Source organism: Pocillopora verrucosa, chromosome 11, assembly GCF_036669915.1.
Source record: "Pocillopora verrucosa isolate sample1 chromosome 11, ASM3666991v2, whole genome shotgun sequence".
NCBI lineage: Eukaryota > Metazoa > Cnidaria > Anthozoa > Scleractinia > Pocilloporidae > Pocillopora > Pocillopora verrucosa.
Window position 1 is genome coordinate 15,978,420 of NC_089322.1, and position 20,550 is coordinate 15,998,969.

The 20,550-nt window shown below is 40.0% G+C and overlaps 2 protein-coding genes across 4 annotated transcripts; both read right to left on the reverse strand.

Annotated features, from left to right (window-relative positions):
- Positions 1-208: 208 nt before the first annotated feature.
- On the reverse strand, positions 209-9,390 carry LOC131794967 (uncharacterized). Its single transcript, XM_059112525.2, has 8 exons — positions 9,245-9,390; positions 5,900-6,391; positions 5,635-5,793; positions 4,476-4,967; positions 4,109-4,267; positions 3,634-3,792; positions 2,875-3,534; positions 209-1,823 (listed from the first exon to the last, which is right to left on the reverse strand). The coding sequence occupies exons 1-8, from the start codon at positions 9,315-9,317 to the stop codon at positions 1,798-1,800; spliced, it is 2,220 nt and encodes a 739-aa protein (XP_058968508.2). The 5' UTR covers positions 9,318-9,390; the 3' UTR covers positions 209-1,797.
- Positions 9,391-11,806: 2,416 nt separating this feature from the next.
- LOC131794965 (uncharacterized) lies at positions 11,807-20,346 on the reverse strand. Of its 3 annotated transcripts, XR_010715738.1 has the most exons (9): positions 19,720-20,096; positions 16,658-17,149; positions 16,393-16,551; positions 15,281-15,772; positions 14,913-15,071; positions 14,464-14,622; positions 13,708-14,367; positions 12,660-12,888; positions 11,807-12,308 (listed from the first exon to the last, which is right to left on the reverse strand). XR_010715738.1 is itself a non-coding variant. In XM_066158630.1 (8 exons), exons 2-8 carry the CDS (start codon positions 17,118-17,120, stop codon positions 12,803-12,805), a joined length of 2,178 nt encoding a protein of 725 aa, XP_066014727.1. In that variant the 5' UTR covers positions 17,121-17,146; positions 19,720-20,346; the 3' UTR covers positions 11,807-12,802. The 3 variants fall into 3 exon arrangements, 2 of the variants coding, with proteins under 2 accessions (XP_066014727.1, XP_066014726.1); XM_066158630.1 differs by having other exon boundaries at positions 11,807-12,888; positions 16,658-17,146; positions 19,720-20,346; XM_066158629.1 differs by having other exon boundaries at positions 11,807-12,888.
- Between the last annotated feature and the right edge of the window lie 204 nt (positions 20,347-20,550).

Below are 20,550 nucleotides of genomic sequence, written 5' to 3' on the forward strand. Positions count from 1 at the left end.
CTACTTTTACGCAATATTTTAGAAAAAAAAACATCGCGTCTCGTACGCTTCAAACGGCGATTCACGTGTCACAACAAATCCAAATCCCTCTTCCTGTGTGCAATCTTGAGGTTGTGACCACATTAAAGAAAAAAATTCAAGGGTTACGTATATTTCAGGAGGTAAGTCACGCTTCACGCCGGCTCATAAATTTCTTTAAAATTTACGCATCAAATTACTACTTTTGGCCTTATCACAAGTCTACCCTGGGTACAAAGGGGGATAAGTTTCTAAAGAAGCCCTGGTGCTGCGTCGGTGGGGCTGTGTTACAAGATAATGTTATTTTATCAACTGAGTTGATAATGAAAATTGGCCACCGTAAAGAGTTTGTAAGCTGACGTTTCGAGCGTTTCGCTCATTCGCTCCGACAAACTACTAAAACTCAAAAATTCAGCTTAGAAAGCCTTAAGCCTGTGTATAGCCGTTCCCTACCAAAACAAACAAACAAACAAAAAACAAAATAAGAGTCAGGAAATAGGCCTTCAAGATAAGGATGGTAAACTGCTTTGCCCAGGTTTCGATTTTTCTTTCATTCGTTTGTCCGATGATTAGAAGAGAGTAAATTGTGGGCAATGGCCTTCGAATCACAGCAATTATTTGCACAAATCCCTTTTTGCAACTCAATTCATGAGAACCTGCCAACTTCCATTGACTTCCTTATCTTCAACGGAATGTTTGCTTTAGTCGAGAGAAGGTCAGCGGCGTTAAGATGACGTGACACGAGTTAGCGCTGTCACAAAATACCTTCGCATCACAGTCGAACCTTTCCTAGCAACCACTTCTCAGTGGTGGCAATTTTTTTTACTATATTAGGGGCCTTTCATAAGCGATAACTTCTTTCATGCGATCACCTTTGTAACGATATACCTGTCAACTTTCGTGAAGTCCTGGACGTGACATTTTACCTTTAAAATATGTCGCATAGTACCATATGATAACCGAAAACTTGCTTCCATTTTCGAAGGCGTTCCGAAGAGATCCGAAGCAACCTCCTTTTCAGTTTCTCCATTTTGGACACAGATACTCGTGAGTCAGCATTCTAAATAAACTCAAGAAGGTTCAAGTTTATTGTATTCCTAAACTATAACTGATGCAAATGTTTTAAATCCAGGGCCCAGTTGTGTAAAGTGCGGATAATGATATGCAATGGATAAATCGCTCTCCAACGGATAAGTGATAGAAAAACGTATAGTGTTATCCACCAGATAGAGATTTATCCAGTGAATAGCGTTATCCGAGCTTCGAAAAACCGGGGCTAGATGTGCGCCGTAAGAGATGGTAAACACATCCAGTCATTCGCGAAATTCCAACTAAAAATAAATATTCATTTTTTTAAATCTACGTCCTCTTTGGTGTTGCCGTCCTAACTGCTAAAGGTCCCTATTTTATTTGTTGGGAAGAAAACGGAGTTTTATCAGCCACTGACGTCTCCATCGCCTCTCAAATGCACGCTGCCTCAAATCCCAAGCGGTGACCCCAGCAGCCTCCACTGTCTTAGGAGTGGATAATCTCTGACTCGCTTGCGTTCGCCATATCCAATGTTGACATACTTACCAACAGCAAAAACTCCGGCGACCTATTAAGATAAAGACTAAAAGGGTGAGTAAAGCACTAAATGTTGTTTGCAAAGAGTTTGCTTCTGATCTCTAAAATGCACGCTGCTTCAAATCCAAAGCGGCGACCCTTAGCAGCCTCAAATATCTTATAGGTGGATAATCTCTAACTCACATGCGTACGCCATATTCGATGTTGACATACTTACCAACAGCAACAACTCCAGAGACCTATTAAGATAAAGACTAGAAGGGTGAGTAAAGCACTAAATGTTGTTTATAAAGAGTTTGAAGCTGCTTTCAAAACAGAACCGTAGTTAGAGGAGGCCAGCATCCGACAACGCATATTGAACTGCACAAATTGTACTTGTAAAGGGCTAGCCTGTTAAGAGAAGTAACAACTGGAAACACTTCTGCGTTCACAAGCTGATAAACGGCTGAAATGAGAAGGAAATAGTTCAAATTTTGCCATACCATATTTTCAAGATTAAAAGATGCCATAAGGGAATCTGAGAGAACGTAGCATTTAAAGTTTGCCCAGCATAAATTTTAGCAATAAGCAACTTTAATTTACAATTGCCAAGCACGTTGCAGAATTCGAGTCAATCCAAAGAAGTCAACGACTGAGTTGATTTAAAGTGAGTACCTGTAGTTAACAATAAATTTCCGATCTGAAAATTTATCTTGTTTAAATTTTGCAACAGACGATTCAGATCTCTTATCAAAGCTCTGAATTGTGGATATAAGTAATGCACATTTAGGATTTCTGACTGCAGCATTAAATCCGAAATGTACATCTTTGGTGAAAAACACATCTCGGAGAGTTAACAATCTGCAATACATACAGGTCAACAGCAATCAACTTGTCTGACGGCGGTCATATAGCCCCATTCTCTTTCGTCCACACCGAAACACCTGATGAAAGGGAATAAAATGAACACTGTCCAAGACGATTTCAAAAGTGGAGTCTTTTGAAAACGCCCAGTTTCTTTTGTGGACAGGTAAAAACGGATGCTTCTCAAAATGGTGACGTGAAAAACAACACTCTGTCGCTTTCATCAGTGTTTTCGGACATTTAGTGTGGACGGCAAAGGGAAGGGGGGAGGGGAGAGTAACAAACTGTATCCATCGATACTCTTCAAAGTTACTGTTTTTGGGAGTCGATTCCAGTCTCCTTAGAAGTCTTTACTTGTTGGTCACGCAACGTGCTCTCTGAGAAAGAACACGTGTTGAGTGATAAGATCAGAAGATAGAGTAGATTCTACAACACGTGACTACTTACCACAACGTGGGTATTCGCGGATGAGCACTGTAAGATTATAGGGATCAGCTGAGCAGTCTTTCTCTGGTACTTTACTTGCACTGTTAAGTGCTTCTTTCCATTCATGGGCAGTCTCTGTGCACTGAATACTCAAGCACTTCTTTCCTCCATCGACAGATTCTGAATTCTTGATGCAATATTTCACGGCTTCATCATAAATCGCTTGGACGTTCCTACACGGGTCACCAGAAATGAGTTTGACTTTGGCTGTGTTTTCGGTTATTCCCCTTGGGTCGCTGTCCGTCACGCGTATTTGTAAATCAAATACTTCACCTTGCTTGAAGACAAAGTCTTGCGTTACCCTTATTCGTCCAGTGAATCGATGAATGCAGAAATAATTCTCTGGTTTGACGGCACCTGCCTTAAAACAGAGATCGACTAACATTTGAGGACAGAGCTCAGGGTGTGCACACTGGGAATCAACTTCAATACGACGCCGCTTTCGCCTTGACACCTCGCGTGACAGTAGTCGTGGCTGTGTGACATTATCTACGTAAAACTTAAATGGTCGAACAAGGGAAGCCAGAACTGCAGTAACAGTAACATTCACGACTATTGTTTCGTTGTTGATGTTTTCAGGCAGGAAAACTACTTGGTCGTTAACTTGCAGAGGATTTGTATCTAAAAATTAAAAAGGAAGCAGGTCTCAAATGTTTGATAGGAAAGGAAAGGTGTATGAAAAGTCAAATGAACCTTAGCGCAGTTTTGTTGCAGCCATACCTGTGCAGTTGGCTTGGTTTGTCATTCTTGTCTTACCAAATGTTCCTGTATTAACTGGACAAGTCTTACAATATTTTTGTCCATGTTCATCCTGATAAGTGTCAGAAGGACAAGAGACACACGAACGGCCGGTGACGAAGTGAAATCCAGGCAAACAACCTGAAAAAGTAAAACAATTTTTCTGAAACGTTTGAGAAAAAAAAAACACAAAGATGTCCAGTGTCAAAGGATTTTTTAAGGAGAGGGATTAAGGGACAAGGACATTGTTAGGAAGGGAAGTCAGAATTGTAGTAAAAGGAGCATTGGCGACTATCTTTTCGTAGTTGATGTTTTGAAGCAGGAAAACTACTTGGTCGTGAATTTGCACAGCATTTGTATCTAAAAAGAAAACGAAGCAATCTCGTATGTTTGATAGGATAGGAAAGGTGTATGTAAAGTCAAACGAACCTTAGCGCAGTTTTGTGGCTACCCATACCTGTGCAGTTGGCCTTGTGTGTCATTCTTGTCTTACCAAATGTTACTGTATTAGCTGGACAAGTCTTACAAGACTTTTGTCCTTGTTCATCCTGATAAGTGTCAGAAGGACAAGGAACACACGAACGGCCAGTGACGTGGTGAAATCCAGGCAAACAACCTGAAAAAGTGACACAATTTGTCTAAAACGTTGGAGGGCAAAAAAAAACCAAGATTCTGTCCAGTGTCAAGGAGAGGGATTTAGGGACAAGGACACTTTTGGAAATTTTCCGCGCTTGCGTTCAGTACTAATACCGCTGCACAAACCGTGTGTATCATTTTATTGGTGGAATGTTTATTTCTTTCAAAATAGAAACGAAAATCCTTACCGCAACTAGTATTTGAAACCTTGATTGAGCCAACGGCACAGCAGGGCGGCGGTATATCCCCACCACAGCATGACTTCTTCTCCGATGAAGATGGTTGGTTAATTTGGTATGTGGTTTTGTTTTGAGTTATGTTTGGTGCACTTCGGTCTAGATATCCTTTTAAGGAGACATTTGCAGCGTTTACACAGGTTGTAACATTTATAGCCACTTGATCATCAGCTATGTTATTTGATGCTGTAAAAGTAAGTGGTACTCGGAAGTAAACAAGACTAACTCCTGGTGGAGATGATGTTATATTTCCGATTGTGATTATCACCTCTTTGCATGGTAGAAGAGAAAGATATAGATTGTGTACAACCAGAAAAAGACTTTGAAACTCCCCTATGACATTTCTGGTGGCGTTGACCGTAAGGCCTCCTGGGATTCGGTAATTGAATATGACGTCAAGTACATAGCATCGTTTGACGTCGTAGTTACCAATCAATGGAGGGTCTGCAAGGAAACACGAAGTACAGTGAGAAGGGACCAGCCCCCAGCGGGAGGGCGGTTAGTAAACTTTATCGTGACAAAACCAAATCTTCCGACCCCTCCCCCCACCCCCGCGATAAATATTGACCAGTCGTTGCCCGTCAAAACTCAGTTCCTGATGGTCCATGGTCAATAGAGCAATTTTTCAATTGAGTTTCGAAAGTAATCTAAGACTGCTTTGGTTTTACTTAACTTTGCTCGGTAATCGGTCCAGAAAGTCACACCATCTTCTCAAGCAATCAGATGCAAGACGCACTCTCAAGCAGTTTGGTTATTTTCACTTTGAGTTCCCATTGGCTACTGATAATGTAAACCTTAGTTCTGGTTTGTCGCTGGGTTTACTTTAGTTTTGGTCTTTCGAAAGTAAATTGAAAACTTGTTTGAGACCAATTGTGCAAAATATGGAAAAGAAGAATCTACCACAACATTTTCAGTGAAAAGGCATTGAAGGAGACAAACAGCACTAAATATGCCGGATAAAAGAAAATAAACTGTGAAAATGATATTGATGCTAATCCAGAGAAATGAAGAAAACGGAACGGCTACTGGAAAGTATATTCGAGCTCAAGTGCGCTCTTCTTTTTTCTAAAACCTTATTTCACTGACACGTTCCCTGATATTTAAGGCTCACCAAGGCAGCCGGAATTGCTAGTCATTCCTGTTTTTCCAAATGTTTGTTTTCTTCCTGGACACTTCTTGCATGAACTTTGACCTTGTTCGTCCTGATAGGTGTCTGAAGGACAACGCTCACATAAACTGCCAGGAAAAAAATGGAACCCTGGCAAACAACCTGAAGAAAGGAGAAAGAACTCAGTTTAGAGACGGATCAATATTTTTAACTGCTCAACTCTCCATGGGTTTACTACAAATAAAATCCATACGTTGTTTAAACTTACCACATTTACTACTTGACACATTGACTGAGCCCACGGTGCAACAGGGCGGCGGTATATTCCCACCACAGCAGGATCGCTTCTCTGATATAGTGGATGTATTGTACGTAGTATGAGTGCCATTTTGGGATATACTCGGAGTTTTGCTGTCAATAAATCCCTTATAACTTACCATCAGGGTACTTATACAAGCTGCAATCTTTGTTGAAATTTGACCATCTACTACATTTGTTGATGCAGTGAATATCATCGGTATTGTAAAAAATATACTTTTCACTCCCGGTAGAGAGCTGAGTATATCTTTCCTTGTGATCACGACACCACTGCACCCTGGGTGAAGTAAGAGGAGGCTTGGCACTTGTTGAAAAAGAGAAGAAAACTGCACTGTGGTATTTGTTATGGTGCTATTTGTGAGTCCTCCGTCAATCTGATAGTGAAATGTAATGTCAACTTCGTAACATCTCATGATGTCGTAGTTAGCGATCAGCGAAGCTTCTGAAATCAAAGAAAAGTATTATTACGAAATAGTTCATTTATGCTCATGGTCTAAACGAGTGAGGGACTGGGTACAAACGCTTTTAAAACTCCATCCTACACCAATATAGGTTGGGTGACGATTCCTACCTTATTGGGAAGTTTTTAATTGCATTTCAAAAAACCCAAAACCAAAGCAATCGCTGCAACCAATCAGAAAAAAAGGTTTACATCATCATTTGCTAAATGCTTGAAGCGCGGGAAAACGTGAATGACCAAGTCGCATTTGTTTTTAATTATGCATCTGATTGGTCGAGAGGATGACGTTAGATTTCTGGACCAATCACGAAGTAAAGTGTTGTAAAACCAAAGCGATCCTGGACTACTTTTGATACTCAATTGACTATTGTTCTATGTGAAATATATTTACAGATAAGTTTTGGTTTTATCATCTGGATTGATAATGTAAATTGGCCACCGTAGAGAGTTTCAAAGTTGACGTTTCGGGCGTTAGCCTTTCGCCACTCGCTCCGATGAAAGTCAGCTTTGAATCTCTTTACGTTGGCCAATTTGCATTATCAACTCGTTTGATGAGACTGAAATGATCTTTTTATACTCTCCTACCGACGCAGCACCACCTAATTGAAAGTCAAAAGTGGACCTCAAAGAATCGCTCAAAGAATCGCTCAAAGAAGAAATTTTATTGCAGGCGTATCCTTCTAACCAAACAAAGCTCTCCTTTAATGATTTTCGAAAGTGTACTGTGTCTCCGTATTAGGTCAAAAACACTCGAATTTAGAAAATGCTGTTTCAGATGAATATATGTTCCATACGGTGAATTTTGCTTTTCAGACCTTGCATTTGAAAAAAGTTGTTCGCCTAATTTCTTTGGTCTCCATCGCGTCCATCACCTCCTCATTCCATGCAATGCATGGTTACCTTTACAATCGTGCGTTGTCGTGCGATCGGCTTGTTAATTAGTGACGTCAGAAATTAATCTATTGCTATATTTAGTAGGACAGCGACATTTTTATTCTAACAAAAAGCGACGGCGACATTTGTCCCTAACCAAACAGGCGACGGTACTGTTGGAAAACAATCAGGCGACAATTAATGAATTTTTGTCCCTGTTTACAATCGAGCGCGTCGACATGGCAATGCTAGGGTAGTATTCGACTAGATCTTGAAAAGCTAACAATTTAAAAATAGGTTATAGCGAGTTTACGCAAAATTTGGCTAAAGGCATCACCGGCGTGTTTTCCTGTTTTCCATAGCTGTGCGACGCACGAATGATGGAACGAAAGGCGCCATCAGCGCTGGGATACGTACAAATGTAAGCGGAAAATATCGCCAGGAAGGTGCTCTTGAAAGGACGGGGTTCCAGAAGGGCTTGTAAATTAGGTCAGGCTTTTATTTAAACCTGGCATTGAGCTTAAAACTCAAAAGCCAAACGCTGACTACACTGAATTGTTTAATTTGTCTTCCTTCCTAGCATATTTTGATGCAATTAAGAAGGTGCCTTCTTAACATGTAAATTTGTCTCTCAAAATGTTTTTGATGCTAAGGAATCGTGTTATCTATGCTGATCTCGAAACGTAAAAACAACTTATTGATAGCTTCAACGAAACTTTATTGCGTTTAGATAGCATTATAACCCCCCATTGTCTCGCCCGTCTCGGATGATAAAATCTTTTTCAGCTACACTGTACAGTTCTCGTAATCAAACAGTTAAAAAAATTTAAAAAATGCTACACTGAACTAAATAACGACATTGCCAAACACTAATGGTCGATACAATCCGTAAGGAGAGACGTTAATTTACATGCGTTTTTGCTATGCTCCATCGACACGGCATTTTAAAATTTAGGCATACAATGAATGTCACTTCTAGAGTATCATCGCTTTGTTTTTAGTCTCTAAAATTAACGCTTACCCAACCCGTCAATTCAGACAGGCGGCTCTATTGAATTCTAGCATGTTATGCAAGATTTACCGAGTTTGCGACCAAATTAATAAAATCGCTATTGTCACTGACAAATTATCTAGAGTATCATCGCTTTGTTTTTAGTCTCTAAAATTAACGCTTACCCAACCCGTCAATTCAGACAGGCGGCTCTATTGAATTCTAGCATGTTATGCAAGATTTACCGAGTTTGCGACCAAATTAATAAAATCGCTATTGTCACTGACAAATTGTTAAGAGTAAAAATAAATCGATTATTATAAATTATTACGTAAGGTGAACGAAGTTCAACAACGTAATCACAGGCATGAGACACTGAAATTTCACAATATACTTCCGCTACAAAAGTTTCGTCGATAATAGTATTAATTGCGATTTTTTCGCAAGAAGAGTGCTGTAACAACTAACTAATCCATCAGCAAATTACGACTGAAATTTCTGGAATACTTTTTTTTGGCAAGCATTTCTCGATAAGTGCTTGAACACAATTCTTTGCTTACATCAAGCGCATGAAGTTACTCCTGAATTAAGTAAGCCCGCAGGGATGTAAGGAATCAAAGCGGCTTTCGAACACGAAAACAATCATTCGCTCTCCGTATCATTTATTGCCAATCTTACACAGGCTTTTTCAAGAAGAAAAGAACCAATACAGAGTATTGCAAAACTACAGAAGTAACAACAAACAGCGATAACGTTCGCGAATGCTATCGCAGCAATACGTTTTCACGCGAAGTAGTTCGTTTGCTGATGTATGACTATTGGAAATAACAACCATAAAGATCTTTGGTAACAGTTGTGCAATGTAGTTATTTCTTCTATGATAAGACAATCTCCCATGGCAGGGGGATTTATCGGTCATACAATATCAAATACTCATGTTCGTACAAGCACATCAATAAAATCTTACTAACCTGATGTAGATGGTGTTTGAATAAAGAACATAAACAAAGTTGAAGACAACACAAATGTTCTTTTATCGTACATCCTCTGTATCCTGGTCAGCCGATTTGAAGAGCGTTTAAAATATTCAAGTTCCGACCTTCCTCTCTTGCAAACGTTCTATAAATTATCTTGCGGGTTATTTCATCTATATATCTACTTCCTTTTCGGGTCCAGTCTCTTTACTCTTCCTTGTTTCCTTGATGTGCCATCCGCTCCAATACTTTTCACTTCTCTGATTGGCTTATGACCATTTTTTAATTTTTTTTTTAAACCTCGCTTTGCTGAGTCTTTGTAAGGCTTGTCGTCGAACCCAATCCTTCCTCGGTCAATTTCTTGGACATATATTATCTCAAATTATTTTTGACACTTTTGATGTTTGACGTCATTTTTTTTTTCGGAATTGGAAATGAATTTAGGTCACAGTGACAACGCGACGCACACATTCCAATAATATCAAAAGCAACAAAGCGATGCCTCAGCGGTGATGCTCTCTTAACGCTGTGCAACATCGTTACTTATTAAAGCGATGCAATGTAAAAAAATATCAAAGCTTCTGGCCGTTTATTTTATTCCCTGGAGAAAAGTTAGCTTTTTTTCTTACATGTCCTGCACTCGCCTTTATCTCACATCGTCAAGCTTGAGAAAATTCGAACCTTTGTTATGGTCAGGTCTGACATGAAAAAATTATAATATATGCTAGATTCTGGTAAGGCTCGATTCCCAAAGGGGGTCTTCAGAACTAGTCTTGATCACGTAAATTCAAAGGTGATGCCTAATAGCAAGCATATTGAAGGGCCGAAAAGGACAAAGTTCGAGAAAAAAAATTCCGTAAACCTGTTTTCCGATTCAGGCTGTTTGAGACAACAGATACACTCTCTTAGAGTTTTTCTGAGTTCACTACGAACGCTTCAGACGTATCACTATCGTCATTGGACACCTTGTTCTCCTCGAGGACACGTTCTGGCTCTAAGTTATACGCTTTAACAGCAGCCATGTTTGTTTCACCGCAAGGTTGAGCTCAATGACGTCACGCAAGATGGCGGCCTATCCAAGATGGCGGCGTTATTGCTCGATTTTCGAGTAAGGATTTCATATGGTTAGAAAGCACTTTGGAGGCTGAAACTTTGGTAAGTATTCTATCTTTGTAATAACGTTTCATTGGTGAAAAGAAAAAAGAGTGCTTTTCTAAACCCTACCTCTCCTTTAAAATACAATGCTAAGTTTCCTGTGCTTTTATCTTGAAGTCAACGCTTATCTCTTCCAAGCCAGCTAGCTGAAGAATTTACTTCAGCCATCTTAATCTTGAATATAATCTTGAATCTCGACTAGTTCCCATACTTCTTTTAGAGCAACATTAAACCTATCGACTATATTCTATATATAGTCTTAAATCCCTCGCACTGTACCATGTCGTCCCAACACTCGGGCATTGAACAATGACAAAATAAATTAGTGTCACAAGTTTGTTTCTTATTGAATCTAACGGTGTTCGACTATCGCAGAAAAGGTTCAAAAACGACCTCTCTCCCGACATTAAACTAAATTCTTGCCCATTTTCCCTTAGTCAAAAGAAACATCCGACAGGATGCCAGTTCGTATGCATTAACGATACGCATGTTTTGAATTGAAAACATACTTTAGCACACTCTGGAACGTAAAGTATTATCCATTTTTATTAGAACGTTAAGGATGATGATAACGGGGGGTCGGTCCAAATCCGGGGGGGTCCAGATCCGCTGGGACACCGGCTCATAAATTTACGAATCACTCTCGCCTTTCTTTAAAATTCACGCATCAAATTATTATTTTGGCCTTATCACAAGTCTACCCTGTGTATAAAGGGGGATAAGTTTCTAAAGAAGCCCTGGTGCTGCGTCAGTGGGGCTGTGTAACAAGATAATGTTATTTTATCAACCGAGTTGAGCGTTTCGCTCATTCGCTCCGACAAAGGACTAGAACTCGAAAATTCAGCTTAGAAAGTCTTAAGCCTGTGTATAGCCGTTCCTTACCAAAACAAACAAACAAACAAAATAAGAGTCAGGAAATAGGCCTTCAAGATAAGGATGGTAAACTGCTTTGCCTAGGTTTCGATTTTTCTTTCATTCGTTTGTCCGATGATTAGAAGAGAGTAAATTGTGGGCAATGGCCTTCGAATCACAGCAATTATTTGCACAAATCCCTTTTTGTAACTCAATTAATGAGAACCTGCTAACTTCCACTGACTTCCTTATCTTCAACGGAATGTTTGCTTTAGTCGAGAGAAGGTCAGCGGTGTTAAGATGACGTGACACGAGGTAGCGCTGTCACAAAATACCTTCGCATCTCAGTCGAACCTTTCCTAGCAACCACTTCTCAGTGTCAACTTTCGTGAAGTCTAGGACGTGACATTTTACCTTCAGAATATATCGCATAGTACCATATGATACCGAAAACTTGCTTCCATTTTCGAAGGCGTTCCGAAGAGATCCGAAGCAACCTCCTTTTCAGTTTCTCCATTTTGAACACAGATACTCGTGAGTTAGCATTCTAAATAAACTCAAGAAGGTTCAAGTTTATTGTATTCCTAAACTATTACTGATGCAAATGTTTTAAATCCAGGGCCCAGTTGTGTAAAGGGCGGATAATGATATGCAATGGATAAATCGCTCTCCAACGGATAAGTGATAGAAAAACGTACAGCGTTATCCACCAGATAGAGATTTATCCAGTGAATAGCATTATCCGAGCTTCAAAAAACCGGGGCTACATGTGCGCCGTAAGAGATGGTAAACACATCCAGTCATTCGCGAAATTCCAACTAAAAGCATCGTCCTCTTTGGTGTTGCCGTCCTAACTGCTAAAGGTCCCTATTTTTTCGTTGGGAAGAAAACGGAGTTTTATCAGCCACTGACGTCGCCATCGCCTCTCAAATGCACGCTGCCTCAAATCCCAAGCGGTGACCCCAGCAGCCTCCAATGTCTTAGGGGTGGATAATCTCTCACTCGCTAGCGTTCGCCACATCCAATGTTGACCAACAGCAACAAATCCGGAAACCTATTAAGATAAAGCCTAAAAGGGTGAGTAAAGTACTAAATGTTGTTTGTATAGAGTTTGAAGCTGCTTTCGAAACAGAACCGTAGTTAGAGGAAGCCAGCATCCGACAACGGACGATGAACTGCACAAATTGTACTTGTAAAGGGCTTGCCTGTTAAGAGAAATGACAACTGGAAACACCTCTACGTTCACAAGCTGATAAACGGCTGCAAGGAGACGGAAAATAGTTGAAATTTTGCCATTTGCCATTATCACCATGCTACCAAGGTTAAAAGATGCTATGTGGGACTGTGAGAAAACAATAATCTCTAACTCAGTTGCGTACGCCATATTCAATCTTGACATACTTACCAACAGCGAAAACTCCGCAGACCTATTAAGATAAAGACTAAAAGGGTGAGTAAAGCACTAAATGTTGTTTATAAAGAGTTTGAAGCTGCTTTCAAAACAGAACCATAGTTAGAGGAAGCCAGCATCCGACAACGTACGTTGAACTACACAAATTGTACTTGTAAAAGGGCTTGCCTGTTAAGAGAAGTAACAACTGGAAACACTTCTGCGTTCACAAGCTGATAAACGGCTGAAATAAGAAGGAAATAGTTCAAATTTTGCCATACCATATTTTCAAGATTAAAAGATGCTATAAGTGAATCTGAGAGAATGTAGCATTTAAAGTTTGCCCAGCAATAATTTTAGCAATAAGCAACTTTAATTTACAATTGCCAAGCACGTTGCAGAATTCGAGTCAGTCTAAAGAAGTCAACGACTGAGTTGATTTAAAGTGAGTGCCTGTAGTTACAAATTTAGATTTTCTATCTGAAAATTTATCTTGTTTAAATTTTGCAACAGACGATTCAGATCTCTTATCAAAGCTCTGAATTGTGGATATAAGTAATGCACATTTAGGATTTCTGACTGCAGCATTAAATCCGAAATGTGCATCTTTGGTGATGATCAACTGGTCTGACGGCGGTAAGACTGGGGCTTATGGTGAATATAGCCCCATTCTCTTTCGTCCACACCGAAACACCTGATGAAAGGGAATAAAATGAACACTGTCGAAGACGATTTCAAAAGTGGAGTCTTGAAAACGCCCAATTTCTTTTGTGGACAGGTGAAAACGGATCAGTGCTTCTCAAAATGGTGACGTGAAAAACATCACTCTGTTGCTTTCATCAGTGTTTTCGGACATTTAGTGTGGACGGCAAAGGGAAGGGGGGAGGGGAGAGTAACAAACTGTATCTATCGATACTCTTCAAAGTTACTGTTTTTGGGAGTCGACTCCAGTCTCCTTCGAAGTCTTTGCCTGTTGGTCACGCAACGCGCTCTCTGAGAAAGAGCACGTGTTGCGTGATAAGACGAGGAGATAGAGTAGACTCTGCAACACGTGACTACTTACCACAAAGTGGGTTTTCGCGGATGAGTACTGTAAGATTATGGGGATCAGCTGAGCAGTCTTTCTCTGGTACTTTACTAGCATTGTTAAGTGCCTCTTTCCAATCATGGGCAGTCAATGTGCACTGAGTACTCAAGCACTTCTTTCTTCCATCCACAGATTCTGAATTCTTGATGCAATATTTCACGGCTTCATCATAAATCGCTAGGACGTTCCTACACGGGTCACCAGAAATGAGTTTGACTTTGGCTGTGTTTACGGTTATTCCCCTTGGGTCGCTGTCCGTCACGCGTATTTGTAAATCAAATACTTCACCTTCCTTGAAGACAAAGTCTTGCGTTACCCTTATTCGTCCAGTAAATCGATGAATGCAGAAATAATTTTCTGGTTTGATGGCACCTGCTTTCAAACAGAGATCGACTAACATTTGAGGACAGAGCTCAGGGTGTGTACACTGAGAATCAACTTCAATACGACGCCGCTTTCGCCTTGACACCTCGCGTGACAGCAGTCGTGGCTGTGTGACATTATCTATGTAAAACTTAAATGGTCGAGCAAGGGAAGCCAGAACTGCAGTAACAGTAACACTCGCGACTATTGTTTCGTTGTTGATGTTTTTAGGCAGGAAAACTACTTGGTCGTTAACTTGCAGAGGATTTGTATCTAAAAAGAAAACGAAGCAAATCTCAAATGTTTGATAGGAAAGGAAGGTGTATGAAAAGTCAAATGAACCTTAGCGCAGTTTTGTTGCTGCCATACCTGTGCAGTTGGCTTGGTTTGTCATTCTTGTCTTACCAAATGTTCCTGTATTAACTGGACAAGTCTTACAAGATATTTGTCCATGTTCATCCTGATAAGTGTCAGAAGGACAAGAGACACACGAACGGCCAGTGACGAAGTGAAATCCAGGCAAACAACCTGAAAAAGTGACAAAATTTGTTTGAAACGTTTGAGAAAAAAACACAAAGATTCTGTCCAGTGTCAAAGGATTTTTCAAGGAGAGGGATTAAGGGACGAGGACATTGTTAGGAAGGGAAGTCAGAACTGTAGTAAAAGTAACATTCGCGACTATCTTTTCGTTGTTGATGTTTTCAAGCAGGAAAACTACATTTAAAAAAGAAAACGAAGCAATCTCGAATGTTTGATAGGATAGGAAAGGTGTATGTAAAGTCAAACGAACCTTAGCGCAGTTTTGTGGCTGCCCATACCTGTGCAGTTGGCCTTGTGTGTCATTCTTGTCTTACCAAATGTTACTGTATTAGCTGGACAAGTCTTACAGGACTTTTGTCCTTGTTCATCCTGATAAGTGTCAGATGGACAAGGAACACACGAACGGCCGGTAACGTGGTGAAATCCGGGCAAACAACCTGAAAAAGTGACAAGATTTGTCTAAAACGTTGGAGAGAAAAAAAAAAACCAAGATTCTGTCCAGTGTCAAGGAGAGGGATTTAGGGACGAGAACACTTTTGGGAATTTTCCGCGCTTGCATTTAGTACTAATACCACTGCACAAACCGTGTGTATCATTTTATTGGTGGAATGTTTATTTCTTTCAAAATAGAAATGACAATCCTTACCGCAACTAGTATTTGAAACCTTGATTGAGCCAACGGCACAGCAGGGCGGCGGTATATCCCCACCACAGCATGACTTCTTCTCCAATGAAGACTGTTGGTTAATTTGGTATGTGGTTTTGTTTTGAGTTATGTTTGGAGCACTTCGGTCTATATATCCTTTTAAGGAGACATTTGCAGCGTTTACACAGGTTGTAACATTTATAGCCACTTGATCATCAGCTATGTTATTTGATGCTGTAAAAGTAAGTGGTACTCGGAAGTAAACAAGACTAACCCCTGGTGGAGATGATGCTATATTTCCGATTGTGACAATCACCTCTTTGCATTGTTGAAGAGAAAGAAATAGATTGTGTACAACCAGAAAAAGACTTTGAAACTCCCCTATGACATTTCTGGTGGTGTTGACCGTAAGGCCTCCTGGGATTCGGTAATTGAATATGACGTCAAGTACATAGCATCGTTTGACGTCGTAGTTACCAATCAATGGAGGGTCTGCAAGGAAACACAAAGTACAGTGAGAGGGGACCAGCCCCTAGCGGGAGGGTGGTTAGTAAACTTTATCGTGACAAAACCAAATCTTCCGACCCCCCCCCTCCCCCCCGCCACCTCCGCGATAAATATTGACCAGTCGTTGCCCGTCAAAACTCAGTTCCTGACTTTGAATTGACTTTCGAAATTAATCTAAGACTGCTTTGGTTTTACTTAACTTTGCTCTGTAATTGGTCCAGAAAGTCACACCATCCTCTCAACCAATCAGATGCAAGACGTATCCTCAAGCAGTTTGGTTATTTTCACTTTGAGTTCCCATTGGCTACTGATAATGTAAACCTTAGCTCTGGTTTGTCGCTGGGATTACTTTAGTTTTGGTCTTTCGAAAGTAAATTGAAAACGTTTTTGAGACCGATTGTGCAAAATATGGAAAAGAAGCATCTACCACAACAGTTTCAGTGACAAGGCATTGAAGGAGACAAACAGCACTAAATGTATGATGCTAATCAAGAGAAATGAAGAAAACGGAACGGATACTGGAAGGTATATCCGAGCTCAAGTGCGCCCTCCTTTTTCCTAAAAACCCTATTTTACCGACACGTTCCCTGATATTTAAGGCTTACCTAGGCAGCTGGAATTGCTAGTCATTCCTGTTTTTCCAAATGTTTGTTTTCTTCCTGGACACTTCTTGCATGAACTTTGACCTTGTTCGTCCTGATAGGTGTCTGAAGGACAACGCTGACATAAACTGCCAGGAAAAAAATGGAACCCTGGCAAACAACCTGCAGAAAGGAGAAAGAACTCAGCTTAGAGACGGATCAATATTTTCAACTGGTCAACTATCCATGGGTCAACTACAAATAAAATCCATATGCTGTTTAAACTTACCACATTTACTACTTGACACATTGACTGAGCCCACAGTGCAACAGGGCGGCGGTATACTCCCACCACAGCAGGATTGCTTCTCGGATATAGTGGATGTATTGTACGTAGTATGAGTGCCATTTTGGGATATACTCGGAGTGTTGCTGTCGATAAATCCCTTATAACTTGCCGTCAGGGTACTTATACAAGCTACAATCTTTGTTGAAATTTGACCATCTGCTACATTTGTTGATGCAGTGAATATCATCGGTATTGTAAAAAATATACTTTTCACTCCCGGTGGAGAGCTGAGTATATCTTTCCTGGTGACCACGACACCACTGCACCCTGGGTGAAGCGAGAGAAGGCCGGGCACTTGTTGAAAAAGAGAAGAAAACTGCACTTTGGTAGTTGTTGTGGTGCTATTTGTGAGTCCTCCATCTATTTGATAGTGAAATGTAATGTCAACTTCGTAACACCTCATGATGTCGTAGTTAGCGATCAGCGAAGCTTCTGAAATCAAAGAAAAGTATTACTACGAAATAGTTCATTTATGCTTATGGTCTAAACGAGTAAGGGACTGGGTACAAACGCTTTTAAACCTCGATCCTACACATAGAGGTTGGGTGGCGATTTCTACCTTATTGGGCAGTTTTCAATTGAATTTCAAAAAACCCAAAACCAAAGCAATCGCTGCAACCAATCAGAAAAAAAAGGTTTACATCATCATTTGCTAAATGCTTGAAGCGCGGGAAAACGCGAATGACCAAGTCGCGATTGTTTTTAGTTATGCATCTGATTGGTCGAGAGGATGATGTTAGATTTCTGGACCAATCACAGAGTAAAGTGTTGTAAAACCAAAGCGATCCTGGATTAATTTTGATACTCAATTGACTATTGTTCTATATAAAATATATTTACAGATAAGTTTTGGTTTTATCAACTGAGTTGATAATGTAAATTAGCCACCGTAGAGAATTTCAAAGCTGACGTTTCGGGCGTTAGCCTTTCGCCACTCGCTCTGATGAACGTCAGCTTTGAATCTCTTTACGTTGGCCAATTTGCATTATCAACTCGTTTGATGAAACTGAAATTATCTTTTTATACTCCCCTACCGACGCAGCACCACCTAATTGAAAGTCAATAGTGGACCTCAAAGAGTCGCTCAAAGAAGAAATTTTATTGCAGACGTATCCTTCTAACCAAACAAAGCTTTCTTTTAATGAGTTTCGAAAGTGTACTGTGTCTCCGTATTAGGTCAATAACACTCGAATTTAGAAAATGCTCTTTCAGATGAATATATGTTCCATACGGTGTTTTTTTCTTTTGAAACCTTGCAGTTGAAAAAATATGTTCGCCTAATTTCTTTGATCTCTATCGCGTCCATCACTTCCTCATTCCATGCAATGCATGGTTACCTTTAGAATCGTGCGTTGTTGTGCGATCAGCTTGTCAATTAATGACGTCAGAAATTAATCTATTGCTAAATTTAGTACGACAGCGACATTTTTATTCTAACAAAAAGCGACAACGGCATTTGTCCCTAACCAAATAGGCGACGGTACTGTTGGAAAACAATCAAGCGACAATTGATGAATTTATGTCCCTGTTTACAATCGAGCGCATCGAAATGGCAATGTTAGGGTAGTATTCGACTAGATCTAGAAAAGCTAACAATTTAAAAATAGGTTATAGCGAGTTTACGCAAAATTTGGCTAAAGGCATCACCGGCTTGTTGTCCTGTTTTCCATGGTTGTATGACGCACGAATGATGGAACGAAAGGCGCCATCAGCGTTCGGATACGTACAAATGTAAGCGGAAATTTTCGCCAGGAAGGCGCTCTTGAAAGGATGGGGTTCCAGAAGGACTTGTAAATTAGGTCCAGCTTGAACTTAAAACTTAAAAGCCAAACGCTGACTACATTGAATTCTTTAGTTTTTCTTCCTTCCTAGCATATTTTTGATGCAGTTAAGAGGGTGCCTTCTCAGCATGTAAATTTGTCTCTCAAAATGTCTGTGACGCTAAGGAGTCATGTTATCTATGCTGGTCTCGAAACGTAAAAACAGCTTATTGATAGCTTCAACGAAACTCTATTGCATTACAACCCCCCGTTGTCTCGCCCGTCTCGGATGATCGCGGATCCTTAATTGACTCTGTGCAAAGGATGACATCCAAAGTCTCTCCTTCCTGCAGTCAATTTCCTTGGTATAACGAACAAGACGAAGACGAATAAAGTTAAAAATAGCATCAAAATTCCTTTCGAAAACATTATCTTTGCATCAGTGTTTAGTTCAGTAAACAACAATTCCATAAGTTGAGGCACATCAATTAGCCAGAAATGACCTGTAGGTCTTTCCTTAAAAAGGAATGGGGTTGATTCCTAACTTCTTAAACAATGAACACAAAGTACAAAAGAATCTAAAGCTCAAGCGAACTTCAACATACAAATAATACTGGAACATGCCATGGCGAGACAAGTCTTAATTCTTCATTTTTTATTTAGGAATGTGTTCATAGAGAGTAGTCGACACTGCACAGCTCATTTGAAAGTCAATGTCGGACCTTGACCAATCACTTCAAGAAGAAATTTTATTGCAGCCCTGTTCTTCTAACTAAACAAAGCTCTCTTTCACTGATTTTCGAAAGTATATTGTTTCCCCGTATTAGGGGACACAAAATCCTAAATTTAGATCTAGAAAAGTTAACAATTTAAAAATAGGTTATAGCGAGTTTACGCAAAATTTGGCTGGAGACATCACCGGCTTGTCGTCCTGTTTTTAATGGCTGTATGACGCACGAATGATGGAACGAAAGGCGCCATGCATCAGTGCTTCAATAAAAATGTAAGCGGAAAATTTCGCCAGTAAGGCGCACTTGAAAGTATGGGGTTCTAGAAGGACTTGTGAATTAGTTAAGGCTTTTATTCAAACCCGACCTTGAACTTAAAACTCAAAAGCCAAACGTTGACTACATTGAATTCTTTACTTTGACTTCCTTCCTAGCATATTTTTGATGCAATTAAGAGGGTGCCTTGTCAACATGTAAGATTTGTGCAAAGGATAACAGTCAAAGTGTCTCTTACCTGCTGTCTATTGGCTTGATATAACAAAGACAAAGACGAATACATTTAAAATCAGCATCAAAGTTCCGTTCGTACACATCATCTTTGCAGTGGTTTTCTAGTTTAGAAAACAACAATGCTACATATTTATTTAATACACATTTAGCCGGAAATGACCTTTAGGTCTTTCCTTGAAAAGGAATGAGGTCGACTCATAACGGCTTGAACAATGAAACAGATCTGAAACAAATCTGAAACAAATCTGAAACAAATCTGAACCCTTTAACTCCCATGAGTGACCAAGACAGAATTTCTCCTTACAATATCAATGCAATATCAACTAGATAAGTGATGAGAATAAAGAAAAATATCAATTTGAGAATAGTTAGTTGATCCAACACTAAATTATTTGAACTAACATTACAAGAATTGTATGGTTGACTGTAAGGAGAATTACAAATTTGATCTGGGAGTTACAGGGTTAAGCGCACGCAAACCTAAATTACCACTAACAATGGAGCATGCCAGACGAGTTTTTTTTTTCTTAATTTTTTATTTAGGAAAGGGGGTGGGAAGGGGTGGATAAGGGGTTCCTGATCCACTTTTACGCACTATTTTGGACAAAAATTATCGCGTCTTGTTCACTTCAAACAGCGATTCACGCGTCACGAAAACTCTAAATCCCTCTTCTTGTGTGCAAGGTTTCGGGAAAATCTTGAGGCTGTGACGACATTAAAGAAAACATGTTAAACTCACCTTTAAAAAAAGCCCATATTAAGTCTCGGCGACCACATCTCCACCACTGTTTGACGCAAGAACACACAAAATTTGGAACCTTTGGCTCGATTACCA